The sequence below is a fragment of the Heptranchias perlo genome, unplaced genomic scaffold, assembly GCF_035084215.1.
Source record: "Heptranchias perlo isolate sHepPer1 unplaced genomic scaffold, sHepPer1.hap1 HAP1_SCAFFOLD_59, whole genome shotgun sequence".
Classification (NCBI taxonomy): Eukaryota; Metazoa; Chordata; class Chondrichthyes; order Hexanchiformes; family Hexanchidae; genus Heptranchias; species Heptranchias perlo.
The window spans coordinates 2,861,283-2,875,768 of record NW_027139612.1 but is presented as its reverse complement, the minus strand read 5'-3'; the positions used below and the strand labels follow the sequence as shown (position 1 = coordinate 2,875,768).

General features: G+C 41.8%; 1 protein-coding gene across 1 annotated transcript in view; it reads right to left on the bottom strand.

Annotated features, from left to right (window-relative positions):
- Positions 1-245: 245 nt before the first annotated feature.
- Positions 246-14,486, bottom strand: part of LOC137316335 (NACHT, LRR and PYD domains-containing protein 3-like) — a 302,370-nt gene continuing 288,129 nt past the window's right edge. Inside the window, exons 9-13 of the mRNA XM_067980401.1 lie at positions 6,663-6,833; positions 4,441-4,611; positions 1,162-1,236; positions 506-598; positions 246-333 (exon numbers count right to left, since the gene is read on the bottom strand). Coding sequence (XP_067836502.1) covers positions 246-333; positions 506-598; positions 1,162-1,236; positions 4,441-4,611; positions 6,663-6,833 — 598 coding nt within the window. The remainder of the gene's footprint in view (positions 334-505; positions 599-1,161; positions 1,237-4,440; positions 4,612-6,662; positions 6,834-14,486) is intronic.

Genomic DNA, 14,486 nt, shown 5'->3' with positions numbered 1-14,486 from the left:
GGGGACCATCCAGCCCCGGATATCCTGCAGAATCAGCGCTGTGGGACCAGGTGACTGAGTCTCATGGCCCTGTCGCTGGGTCTCTGACGTCACAATGGGAGACGACGCTCGCTCAGCTCGAGCTGGAAAACGTTAAAGGGCCGTTCGGATTTCAACCTGGAGCGCGGCCGCTTAAAGGGGAGGGACAGAGAATCAGCCAAAAATATTCATATAATGAGACCAGCAATGATTTTGAATTGAAATGTTCACACTCCCACACTCAGTCCGGGTCTGGATTCCCTCAGTGACTCCAGGTGTCTCTTTCCGTTTGGTCGGAACTGATTCCCCCCCAGACTGAAACAGATTAAAGAGTAAACAGGAAATAAACAGATTGAACAACAGTGTGAAGAACAGGGAGACTGGGTTTAATATTTCAATAATAATTAAAGACAAATATTACCCATAAAAGGGACTGATTCCCATTGATATTTTATTTATTACATTAAACATTAACACAAACACTCACCCGATCCGCTCCAGACTGCTGCAGTTCTGTATGAGGGAGCGAAGAGCGGGGACAGATCGGTCTGTGAAGGAGTTTGATCTCAGGTTCAGAACCCTCAGTGACCGGTTTGTGCTGAGAGCGGAGACAAGATCCTCGGTACAAGAATCTGTGAGACCGATACATTCCAGACTGGGGATCAGAGAGAGAGAAATGACAGGGAATAATCAGTGTTTTTTAATAACATTATTACTGGTACGAATAATAATATACAGTGTTTCTTAAAAACACTAGCACTGAGAGTAATAAAATGTACAGTCTCTATTAATAACACGATTACTGGTACTAATAAAAATGTACAGTGCTTATTAATACCATTACTGATACTAATAATAATATAGTGTTTATTAATAACACTATTACTGATACTAATAATAATATACAGCGTTAATTAATAACACTATTACTGATACTAATAATAATGTACAATGCTTATTAATAACACTATTACTGATACTAATAATAATGTACAGTGTTAGATATCCAGTTATTATAAACACAATCTCACACAGTCTGATACTTACCACAGTTCCTGTATTTTACAGTCCGGGTTCCTCAGAGCCGCAAACAATAGTTTCACTCCTGAATCTCCCAGTTCATTTTTATTCAGGTTCAGAAACGTCAGTGACCGGTTTGAAATGAGAGCGGAGGAGAGATCCTCGCTGCAAGAATCTGTGAGAAAGTTCTCATCGAGACTGGGGATCAAAGAGAGAGAAATAACAGGAATCAGGATAAATATTCAGAATGTACAGTTTTTATTCATAACACTATTAATGATACTAATAATAATGTACAGTTTTTATTAATAACACTATTACTGACACGAATAATGTAAATGTTTATTAATAACACTATTAATGATACTAATAATGTACAGTGTTTATTAATAACACTATTATTAATACTAATAATAAAGTACGTTTCTTTAATAACACTATTACTGATACTAACAATAATGTACAGTGTTCATTAATAACACTATTACTGATACTAATAATAATGTACAGTGCTTATTAATTGCACTATTACTGATACTAATAGTGTACAGTGTTTATTAATAAGACTATTATTGATATTAATAAGAATGTACACTATTTTTAAAGCACTTTATTGATACTAATAATAATGTATAGTGTCGATTAATATCACTATTACTGATACTAATAATAATGTACAGTGTTTATTAATAACACTATTACTAATACTAATAATAATGTGCAGTGTTTATCAATAAGACTATTATTGATACTAATAAGAATGTACAGTGTTTAGTAATAAGACTATTATTGATACTGGTAATAATGTACAGTGTATATGAATATCATTATTGCTGATACTAATAATGTAGTGTTTATTAATAACACTATTACTGACACTAATAATAGTATCTAGTGTTTATTAATAACACTATTACTGATACTGATAATAATGTACCGTGTTTATTAATAACACTATCACTGATACTAATAATAATGTACAGTGTTTATTATTAACGCTATTCCTGATACTAATAATAAGATACAGTGTTTATTAATAACACTATTGCTGACACTCATAATTATGTGCGGTGTTTATTAATAACGCTATGACTGACGAATAATAATGTACATTGTTTATTATTAACACTATTACTGATACTAATAATAATGTATCGTGTTTTTAATAACACTATTATTGACACTAATAATAATCTACATTGTGAGACTGTCAAGAACGACAACAACTTGCAATTATGGAACGCGTTTAATGTCGTAGAACATTCCCAGGTGCATCACAGGAGAGTAATCAGGCAAAATTTGACACCGAGCCACTTAAGGAGATATTGAGACAAGAGCTAGTTTTTGAGGAGCTTTTTAATGGAAGAGAGAGAAGTGGAGAGCTTTACGGAGAGAATTCGAGAGCTTGGGGTCCGGACAGCTAAAGGCAAGGCCACCAGTGTTGGACGTGAGGAAACTGGGGATGCACAAGAGGCAAGAATTGGAGGAATGCAGCGATCCCGCGGGATTCTACAATTGGAGGGAGTTACAGAGATAGGGATGGGCGAGGCCATGCAGCGATTTAAACACGAAGTTGAAAATTTTAAATTCGAGGTGTTCCTTGACCGGGAGGCATTGTAGGTCAGCAGGCAAAGTGGGGTTGGGTAAACTGGACTTGGTGCGAGTTAGGATACAGGCAGCAGAGTTTTGGATGAAGTCGAGTCGAGACCATTGGAATAGTCGGGTCTGGAAGTAAGAAACGCGTGGATGAGGGTTTCAGCAGCAGATAGGCTGAGGCAGGGGCATAGACGGGCATTAATACGCAGGTGGAAATGGCGGTCTTAATGATGGATATTGAGTTGAAAGTTCAGCTCAGGGTTAAATAGGCCCCTGATGTTGAGAGAACCCCAGTTCAGACTTTGAATGTCGCCATGGAAGGGCATGGAGTCGGTGGCTAGGGAACAGAGTGATTGGTGCGACAGAAGACAGTGGGTTCAGTCTTTCCAACATTAAATTGGATGAAAGTTCTGCTCATCCAATGCTGAATGTCGGAGAAGCAGAGGAATAAATCAAAGGCAGTGGATGGGTCGAGAGAGGTGGTGGTGAGGTAGAGCTGGATGTCGCCAGCGTTCACGTGGAACCTGACGTCGTGTTTTTGGATGATGTCGCTGAGGGTCAGCATGTCGATGAGAAATAGGAAGGGACCTAGGATAGATCCTTGGGGAATCCAGAGGTAATTTTGCGGGAGCGAGAAGAGAAGCCATTGCAGGTGATTCGCTGGCTATGATTGGATAGATAAGAATGGAACCAGGCGAGCGCAGTCCCACCCAGCTGGACGATGGAGCAGACGCGTTGGAGGAGGATGGTGTGGTCAACCGTGTCAAAGGCTGCAGACAGGTCGAGAAGGATGAGCAGGGATTGTTTATCATCGTCACAGTCACATGGGATGTTATTTGTAACTTCAATACAGTGGCAGGGGCGGAAACCTGATTGGAGGGATTCAAACATGGAGTTGCGGGAAAGATGGGCATGGATTTGGGACACGTTCAGGAAATCTGGAGAAGAAAGAGAGATTGATTGGGGATGGGGCGCTACTTTGCAAGGACAGAGGGGGCAAGGATTTTTTTTTAAGGAGGGGTGATGATGGCAGATTTTACAGTACCTGAGGAGGGGGAACTGTTAACAGTATTAGCGAGCATAAGGACCAGGAATGGAAGTTGGTTGATTTGCAGTTTAGTGGGAATAAAGTCAAGGGAGGAAGAGGTGCGTCTCGTGGACAAGATGAGCTCCGAGATGGCATGAGGGGCGATTGGGGAGAAGCTGGAGATAGGTTCGAGCTCAGGGACAGGGCATGGGGGAACCTTGGGGAAGTTTGGTGCGCGAGAAGGGGGGAAATGGTCGAGGCAGCTGAACGGATGGTCTCAATCTTAGTGACAAAGAAGTCGATGAGTTCCTCGGCCCTGTTGTTGGAGGTGAGGCTGGAGGGGGCAGGGGTGAAGGGTTTAAATAGCTGGTTGGTACTGGAGAAGAGAAGCCGGGGTTATCTTTGCATTCCAGGATGATCCTGGAGTAGTGAGCAGTTTTGGCAGAGGAGAGCAGTGCTTTATATGGTCCAGCCAGATCTGGTGATGAATGGCTAATTTAGTTGTCCATAATAAACGTTCAAATCTGCAGCCCTTGAACAAGGGAGCGGATATCGGGACCGTACCATGGGGAAAGACTAGGGTCGGGGAGAGTAATGGTTTTAATGGGGACAAGGGCATCACAGGTGGAGGTGAGAGAGTGTTTGAGCAGTTCGGCAGCTGCAGAAGTATCGAGGTAGGAGAGTTTATATGGAGAGAGAGGTTACGTCAGAGAGGAAAGCAGAGAACTCAGATGAGATCCAGTTATTATAAACACAATCTCACACAGTCTGGGACTTACCCCAATTTCTGTATTTTACATTCCGGGTTTCTCAGAGCTGCAGACAGTAGTTTCACTCCTGAATCTCCCAGTTTATTTTTACCCAGGTTCAGACCCGTCAGTGACCGGTTTGTACTGAGAGCGGAGGCGAGATGCTTGGTGCAAGAATCTGTGAGGCCGACATCATCCAGACTAGGGATCAGAGAGAGACGGAGAGGGAAATGACAGAAATCAGCATAGATCACAGCCGAAATGATTTAATACTATTACTGATCCTAAAAGTAATATACAATGTGTATTACAAATACTATTGCTGATAATAATGATGCACCGTATTTAAAAATATTACTGATAATAATAATGTACAGTGTTTAATAATAACGACTATTACTGATACAAATAATAATGTACAGTGTTTATTAATAACACTATTAATGATACTAATAATAATGTACAGTGTTTATTAATAACACTATTAATGATACTAATAATAATGTACAGTGTTTATTAATAACACTATTAATGACACTAATAATAATGTACAGTGTTTATTAATAACACTTTTAATGATACTAATAATAATGTGCAGTGTTTATTAATAACACTATTAATGATACTAATAATAATGTACAGTGTTTATTAATAACACTATTAATGACACTAATAATAATGTACAGTGTTTATTAATAACACTTTTAATGATACTAATAATAATGTGCAGTGTTTATTAATAACACTATTAGCCTTTATCGCAAGGGGGTTGGAGCACAAGTGTGAGGAAGTCTTGCTACAATTGTACAGGGCTTTGGTGAGACCACACCTGGAGTACTGTGCATAGTTTTGTTCTCCTCACCTAAGGAAGGATATACTTGCATTAGAATGGGTGCAACGAAGGTTCACCGGATTGATTCCTGGGATGAGAGGGTTATCCTATGAGGAGCGATTAAGTAGAATGGGCCTGTACTTCCTGCAGTTCAGAAGAATGAGAGGTGATCTCATTGAAACATAAAACATTTTTTGGAGCGCTTGACAGGGTAGATGCCGAGAGGCTGTTTCCCCTCGCTAGAGAGTTTTGAACGGGGCTCATAGATTCACGGTAAGGGGTCGGCCATTTAGGACCGAGATGAGCAAAATTTCTTCATTCAGAGGTTTGTTAAACTTTGGCACTCTCTCCCTCAAAGGGCCGTGATGCTGAGTCGTTGATTATATTGAAGGATGAGATCGACAGATTTTTGGATACTAAGGGAATCACCGGATATGGGGGTAGGGTCGGAAAGTGGAGTTGACGTCTAAGGTCAACCATGATCTTATTGAATGTCGGAGCAGGCACGAGGGGCCGTATGGCCCACTCCTGCTCCTAATTCTTATGTTCTTATGTTCTTACTATTAATGATATTAAGAAACACTGTACATTATTATTAGTGTCACTATTGCTGATACTGATAATGTCGAGTGTTTATTAATAACACTATTACTGATACTGAATAATCTACAGTGTTTATTAATGACACTATTACTGATATTAATAAACACTGTACATTATTATTAGTAACTGATACTAATAATAATGTACAGTGTCAGACATCCAGTTATTATAAACACAATCTCACACAGTCTGGTACTTACCACAGTTCCTGTATTTTACAGTCTGGGTCCCTCAGAGCCACAGACAGTAGTTTCACTCCTGAATCTCCTAGTTTATTCTGACTCAGGTTCAGAACCGTCAGTGACCGGTTTGTACCGAGAGCGGAGACGAGATCTTCGGTACAAGAATCTGTGAGACTGACACTATCCAACCTAGAGATCAGAGAGAGAGGAACAGAGAAATAACAGGAATCGGGGTATAACCCAGGATTTATTAATAACAATATTACTGATACTAATAATGCACAGTGTTTATTAATATTATTACTGATACTAATAATAATGTACACTGTTTATTAATAACACTATTACTGATACTAATAATAATGCACAGTGTTTATTAATAACATTAATACCGATACTAATAATAATGCAGTGTTTATTAATAACACTCTTATTGATACTAATAATAATGTACAATGTTTATTAATAACACAATTACTGACACTAATAATGCACAGTGCTTATTAATAATATTATTACTGCTACTAATAATAAGGTACAGTGTTTATTAATAACACTATTACTGATACTAATAATAATATACAGTGTTAGACATCCAGTTATGATAAGCATAATCTCACACAGTTGGTACTTACCCCAGTGTCTTTATTTTACAGTCCGGGTTCCTCAGAGCCGTAGACAGTAGTTTCACTCCTGAATCTTTCAGTTTATTATTACCCAGGTTCAGAACCGTCAGTGACCAGTTTGTACTGAGAGCGGAAGAGAGATCCTTGATACAAGAGTTTGTAAGACCAACATCTTCCAGCCTGGAGTTCGGAAAGATTAAACATCAAGGATATCAAGGTAAGATACAGCATGGGTGAGATTGTACATGTGCAGGGACACAGAACAGACGGTATCACATTGGACGCCTGTTATATTGTCCGTCCGAAATTCTGTTCCAATAACTTCAATCGGACTGGATATCGGGCGTGTCCTATAATGGGTGGCAAATGGTATTACGTCTATTCTGCGTCCTCGCCCATGTCCAAATACACCCCTAGCATTGATCATACTATTACTGATACTTGTAATAATGTACAGTGTTGGGCATAGTTATTATAAACACAATCTCACAGAGTCTGATACTTACCCCAGTTTCTGTATTTTACAGTCCGGATTCCTCAGAGCCGCAGACAGTAGTTTCATTCCTGAATCTCCCAGTTTAATAGCCTGCAGACTGAACACAGACAGAGAGTGAGAAACACATTGGGGGAAATTTTAACGGGGAGCCGGGAAGAGGGGGCATGGGGGAATTCCTGACGGGCGTAACAAGCGACCAATGGGATACCGTCAGATGTGAGCAAAACAGAGCAATCTGGGACTGAATATTGAGCAGAGTGTATAAAATGAAACCAATGGGATATCGCCTGATCTGCTGTGCCTCCCCGCTCACGTACAATTTAAGCCACGCTGACAATTTACTATCACTGGTTTCACGTTACTCGTGAAGACCAATCTCACCCCTCTCAGTATTTATTAAATAAAGTGTTGTCTGTGTGAAGCCTTGAAATGTCCCTCAGTCTGGTCTAATTCTCCGATGATCAGAATTACCTTCCCGGAGGTCAGTGACCAGCCCCGTCATGTTTGGTCCTCGCACACAGTGGGCGGATTACCGGGAAATCCCGTGTCCATTCCCGGAGGTTTTACTGGAAACCATCTACTGTGTGCGAAACCTAGCTGTGTGCTGATTGTAGGAAAGTGTCACCCGGTTGTCCGGTGTGAGTCTGTGTCCTGGGATACAATCGGGCAACCGGGGAGTTTTGGAGCCTTTAAAACAATAGCAGGTTGTGTTATTTAAAGAACAGTATTGGGAACAACTTTAAACAAATAACAGCCGAAAACGTCCCTTGATCTCATTTTCTCAATCTAACACATTATTGGCCCCTCGCCGGAAACCATTTTATTATATATCATGATATAAAGGACTTATTTTACCTGGTGTTCTGTGCAATTGATATGGTAAATTAATGGTACGTTTTAAATTATTTTTATCTGCACTGGTGTTAGGGTATTACTAACCAATCCTCTTATCATTTGTAATATTTGTGTTGAAACTGTTTCACTCTGGTTTAACTGAACTGTTTGTTTCCCTTCATTCCGGAGCAACAATACAATCCGTGACTGTTCTACAATTGGCCGAACAGTTAGAGACAAATAAACAGTTACCTCAACACCTGGCATTTGTGTAATGCGGGTCCCAGCCGCTGGAGTCCTTCAGACTGAATGGAGCAGTTCTCTAGATTGAGGTGTTTTATTGTATCACAGAGTCCAATGACATGAGACAGCACTGCACAGTCAATCGGGGTCAGTCGTAATGCCCGCCGTGAGTCCCAGTGTCCAAATATAAGTGTTTCCACAGATCCCACTGTGGCCCGAGCCAGAGCTGTATTCTGAGACTCAAACAGGTAGTGGAATGTGTTCAGGAGGTTCCTTTTACCAGTTTCACTTTCTGTTTTTCCAATCTGACCTTCAACCTTCTCCTTCACCCAGTCAATCACTCCGCAGATCGTTTGATGAAGAAATGGATCCAGAAACTCCTCCAGGGGCCGAGCTGACTGTGAGGAGGAGAGACCAACAACAAAACGGAGAAATATCTCAAATCGCCCATCTTCGTTGCTGTGGGCTTCACTGAGGAGTTTCCGGACGTCCCCAGGGTCTGAAGTCAGGAATTGTGCGAGTGCAGCTACAAACTCTTGGATGGTGAGGTGCGGGAATGTGTAAACCACACTCTGGGCAGAATCATCTCTCTCCAAAAGTTCCATCATGAACCCAGACAGGAACTGGGAAGGTTGCAGATTGTAGTTGATCAAATCTCCATTTCTAAACACAATCTTCTTCTCGGAGACTCCAGTGAAGGCCATCTCACCGATCTTCAGTAACACATCACGGGGGGATTCAATCTCTCGGCCATGGTTTTTCAGAATGTTATAAATATAGTAGGAATATAGTTGGGTGATGGTCTTGGGAACTCGCTGCTTTTTCCTGTCTCTTTGTGTGAAGAAGGGACCCAGTGACAGACCGAGGATCCAGCAGTAGGAAGGGTTGTAACACATGGTGTACAGGATCTCGTTCTCCTTCACATGTTTGAAAACAGCTGCTGCCACCGCCTGATCTTCAAAAAACTTGTTGAAATATTTCTTCCGTTCTTCACCAACAAATCCCAGGATTTCAGCCCAGACACTGATCTCAGCCTTTTCCAATAAATGTAATGCAGTGGGGCGGCTGGTCACTAGCACTGAACATCCTGGGAGCAGCTTGTGCTGTATTAAACTGTACACAATGTCAGACACTTCACACCAGTCTTCAGGATCTGTGCAGATGTAATCAGCCTCTGTATTTATCCGATTGTTTGCAAAATCGATACTGTCCTTGAATTCATCTAAACCATCGAATATAAACAGTAATCTCTCTGGGTTCTTCCAGAGCTCTCCCAGAATATTCCCAAAGTAAGGATACAGATCCAGTATCAGATTCCTCAGGTTTATTCTACAGTTAATAGCGTTCAAATCCCGGAATTTAAAACTGAAAACGAATTGAAAGTGAGGGTATATTTTCCCAGTGGCCCAGTCATAAACAATCTTTTGTACCATTGTTGTTTTTCCAATCCCCGCGACTCCGCTCACTGCTGCTGAACTCCCAGATTTGGATTTTCTCCGGGAAAAGCTGCTCTGGAACAATTGATCAGTTCGGATTTTTTCCAGTTCTTTCCGGAGATGTTTCTCTCTCCACTCTTCATGGTCTCGGCCTCTTGCCAGCAGTTCATGTTCTACAAGTGTCCGATCTCGAACAGTAGAAATGACCGTTAGCTCAGTGTATAGAGTGACCAGCTGGAAAATCTTAACCTTCTCCTTTATTAGGATCGTGTTCACTCTCAGTATTTCAGTTTGTCCCCGGAGTGTTTCCTTGTGTTTCTTTTGAACAGCTTCAATTAGAACGGACAAAATGGTTCTCAATTTTAGTTATTTTGACAACTTCTCAATATCACTTTAATATTCAGTGTTATTTCGTCAGGCCTTGGGCAGGTTATCTTTGGTATTGTGGGCACTGGGAGAGGGACAGACTGTGAACGGACAGAAGTTCCACTGTTATTGTATCAAACCTCGGGCAGATTATCTGGGATGTTGTGGGCATTGGGAGAGGGACAGACTTTGAATGAACAGAAATTCCACTGTTATTGTATCAGGTCTAGGGCAGGTTATCTGGGATATTGTGTGTACCGGACAGACTGAATGGACAGAATTCCATTGTTTTTAATCAGTTGTGGGGATGCTTTTAGAAACGATAATCCTGAACAAAATTAATTTTCACTTGATCAAGTGTGGATTAATTGACTGAAGCCAGCACCGATTTGTTCAAGGCAAATCGTGTTTAACTATCTTGATTGAGTTTTTAAGTGAGGTGACATATAGCGTTGATGAATGCAATGCGATTGATGTGTATATGGACTTTCAAAAGGCGTTTTATAAAGTGCTGCATAATAGGCTTGTTAGCAAAGTTGAAGGCCATAGAATAAAAGGGGCAGTGGCAGCATTGATGGGAAATTGGCTCAGTGACAAGAAATGGAGAGTTGTAGTGAACGGTTGTTTTTTGGCCTGGAGGAAGGTATACAGTGATGTTCCCCAAGGGTCGGTACTAGGACCACTGCTTTTTTTGATAGATATTAATGACTTGGATTTGAGTGTGCAAGGCACAATTTCAAAATTTGCAGATGGCACAAAACGTAAAAGTGCAGTAAATAGTGAGGAGGATAGTGATGGACTTCATGAGTACATAGAAAGGCTGGTGGAATGGGCGGACACATGGCAGATGAAATTTAATGCAGAGAATTGCGAAGTGATACATTTTGGCAGGAAGAATGAGGAGAGGTAATATAAATTAAATGGTATAATTCTAAAGGGAGTGCAGGAACAGAGAGACCTGGGGGTGTATGTGCTCAAATCTTTGAAAGTGACAGGACAAGTTGAGAAAGCAGTTAAAAAAGCAGACGGGATACTTGGCTTGAAAAATAGATGCATAGACTACAAAAACAAGGAAGTTACGTTGAACCTTTATAACACCCTGGTTTGGCCACAACTGGTGTATTGTGTCCAATTCTGGGCACCGCACTTTAGGAAGGATGTGAAGGCCTTGGAGAGAATGCAGAAAAGATTTACTAGAATGGTTGCACGGAAGAAGGACTTCAGTTAAGTGGATAGACTGGAGAAGCTGGAGTTGTTCTCCTTACAGCAGAGAAGGTTGGGAGGAGCTTTGATAGAAGTATTCAAAATTATGAAGGATTTAAATCAATTAAATAAGGAGAAACTTTGCCCATTGGCAGGAGGGTCGAGAACCACAGGGCACAGATTTAAAGTGATTGGCAAAAGAACCGAAGGCGAGATGAGGAAAAACTATTTTTAAGCAGCGAGAAGTTATGATCTGGAATGCTTTGCCTGAAAGGGTTTGTGGAAGCAGATTCAATAGTGGCTTTCAAAAAGGGATTCATTAAATGCTTGAAGGGAAAGTTTTGCAGGGCTACGAGGAAAGAGAAGGGGAATGGGACTAACCTGATAGCTCTTAAAAAGAGCCAGCAGGGGCTCGAGGGGCCGAGTGGACTCTTGTGTGCTGTAAACATTTTATGATTCTAATGTATCAGATCCTGGGCAGGTTATCTGGGGTATTGTGAGCTCTGCGAGAGGGACAGGCTGTGAATGGACAGAACTTCCATTGTTATTGTATCAGACCTCGGACAGGTTATCTTGGATATTGTGGGCACTGGGAGACGGACAGACTGTGAATGGACAGAAGTTCCACTGTTATTGTATCAGACCGCGGACAGGTTATCTTGGATATTGTGGGTACTGGGAGAGGGACAGACTGTGAATGGACAGAACTTCCACTGTTATTGTATCAGACCTCGGACAGGTTATCAGGGATATTGTGGGCACTGGGAGAGGGACAGACTGTGAATGGACAGAAGTTCCACTGTTATTGTATCAGACCTCGGACAGGTTATCTGGGATATTGTGGGCACTGGGAGAGGGACAGACTGTGAATGGACAGCAGTTCCACTGTTATTGCATCAGATCTGTATTCCTTTAGTCACCATATCACAGGTAAATATTACTGCCGTTCTAAAAGTACAGAGGGGAATCAGAAAGACGATTAAAGGTATTAGGAGTTTAGGGTGAGGGAATGGTGAGCGGGTTTGATGTATTTCGATTGAGCAAGAGACTTCGGTATTGAATCATTTCAACGTAATTCACAATATTAATGCAGGAAACAGGCTAACACTCACGAAAATAATTAGAGACGGAGAAAATTGGAAGTCAGAAGTAAGAAAGGAAATCAGAGCAATTTTCTCACCCAGTTAACAGGGTAGGACACGAAAGGGGCAGTGCAAGTGGGGTCAAGAGACAATCGGACGTGTTTCTGTGGATATACTGAGAGGAGCGGTCGGCGGGGTCACCTCTTCGAACAGGGACAGGCTTATTTGGGCCAAATAGTCATTTCCAGTCTCTAATCATTCTCCTGTTATATTGTGTTTCAGAAAATGCAAACAATTTTTCAGCAGTTTTACACCTTCATTGAATGTGTTTTTCGAACAGTTCTGTCATATCACCGATTAGAATTAGAATTAGAACTACTGCCCACATCACTCAGTGCAATGTTAGAGCAGAAAACATTCACAGTTCATTTCAACGATTCTCCCAATAATTATACTCCGTTGTTTCATTTTGGTCTCAATTTCTTATAATGCAGGTTTGGGAAATTACAAATTTGTTTTCGTCAGTCATTAAATTGGGTCTAAAAGACCCTGAGTTAAAGGACTATTGTTTGAGTACTATAAGGTTCTCTATTTCTGTGCCATTAGGAAGCCAGCCCAGAACTTCCGAATTACCCTGAACATTGTGTTTCCCTCACATTTCTCCAAGGATTAATGATCCATTGTGTGAACATCTGTACATCGTCACAGATCAAATCGAACACTTTGACGTCTCATTCTGTGCTGTGAAATTATAACATTTCAATATTTCTCCATCTCATCCCCTGCAGTCTGTGATGGGTCAGATTTCTAGGGGCGCAGTTAACACTTAACGTCTGGATCATAACACTGCTCTTTACTTGTGAGCCCAGAGCGTCTGGGCGGCACAAAGGATATGTGTATTAGTGTTCAGAGTGTCGGAATCCTACCAGGTGTGTATCGGGTCTCACAGTGTTACAGGATCCTGCCAGATGGGTCTGGGGATTCAGAATATATCAGGATACTGCCAGGTGTGCGTGGGTTTTCATAGTGTATTAAAATCCTGCCAGGTGTGTATGGGGTTTGACAGTTTAAATGGATCCTGCCAGGTGTGTATGGGGATTCACAGTGTTTCTGGATCCTGCCAGGTGTGTATGGGGATTCACAGTGTATCAGGATCCTGCCAGGTGTGTATGGGGACTCACAGTGTGTCAGGATCCTGCCAGGTGTGCATGGGGATTCACCGTGTATTAGGATACTGTCAGGTGTGTATCGGGTATCACATTGTATCAGGTTCCTGCCATGAGTGTATGGGGATTCACAGTGTATCAGGAACCAGCCAGCTGTGGATGGGAAGTTACAGTGTATCAGGATCCTGCCAGCTGTTTATGGGGTTTCACAGTGAATCTGCAACCTACCAGGTTAGTACGGGGATTCTGCCAAGTCTGTGTGGGGATTAATAGTGTTCGCCATCCTGACAGGTGTGCATGGTGATTCATAATATATCGGGAACCTTCCCTGTGTGTATGAGGATTCACAGTGTTTCTGGATCCTGCCAGGTGTGTATGGGGACTCACAGTGTATGACGATCCTGCCAGATGAGTATGGGGATTCAATGTGTATCAGGATGCTGCCAGGTGTACATTGGTTTCAGAGTGTATGAGGATCTGGCCAGGTGTGTTTGAGGATATATAGTGTATCAGAATGCTGCCAGGTATGTAAGTGGATTCACAGTGGTTCTGGAACCTGCCAGCTGTATATGGGGATAGACCATGTATCGGGATCCTGTCAGGTGTGTAAGGGGCTTCACACGTTATCAGGAACCAGCCAGTTGTGTATGGAGATTCACAGACTATGATGAACCTGCCTGGTGTGTCTGGGCTCTCAGTGAATCATGATCTTGCCAGTTGTGTATGGGGAGTCACAAAGTATCAGGGTCTCTCAGATATATATGGGGACTTACAGTGAATCATGATCCTGCCAGGTGTGCATGGGGATTCACAGTAAATCGTGATCCTGCCAGGTGTTTATGGGGATTCACAGTGAATCATGAACCTGCCAGGAATATATTGGGATTCACAGTGAATCAGGATTCAGCCAGGTGTGTATGAGGATTCACAGTTGATCAGGATCCTGCCAGTTGTTTCTGGGGATTCGGCGTGTATCAGGATCCTGCCAGGTGTGCATGGGGATTCAG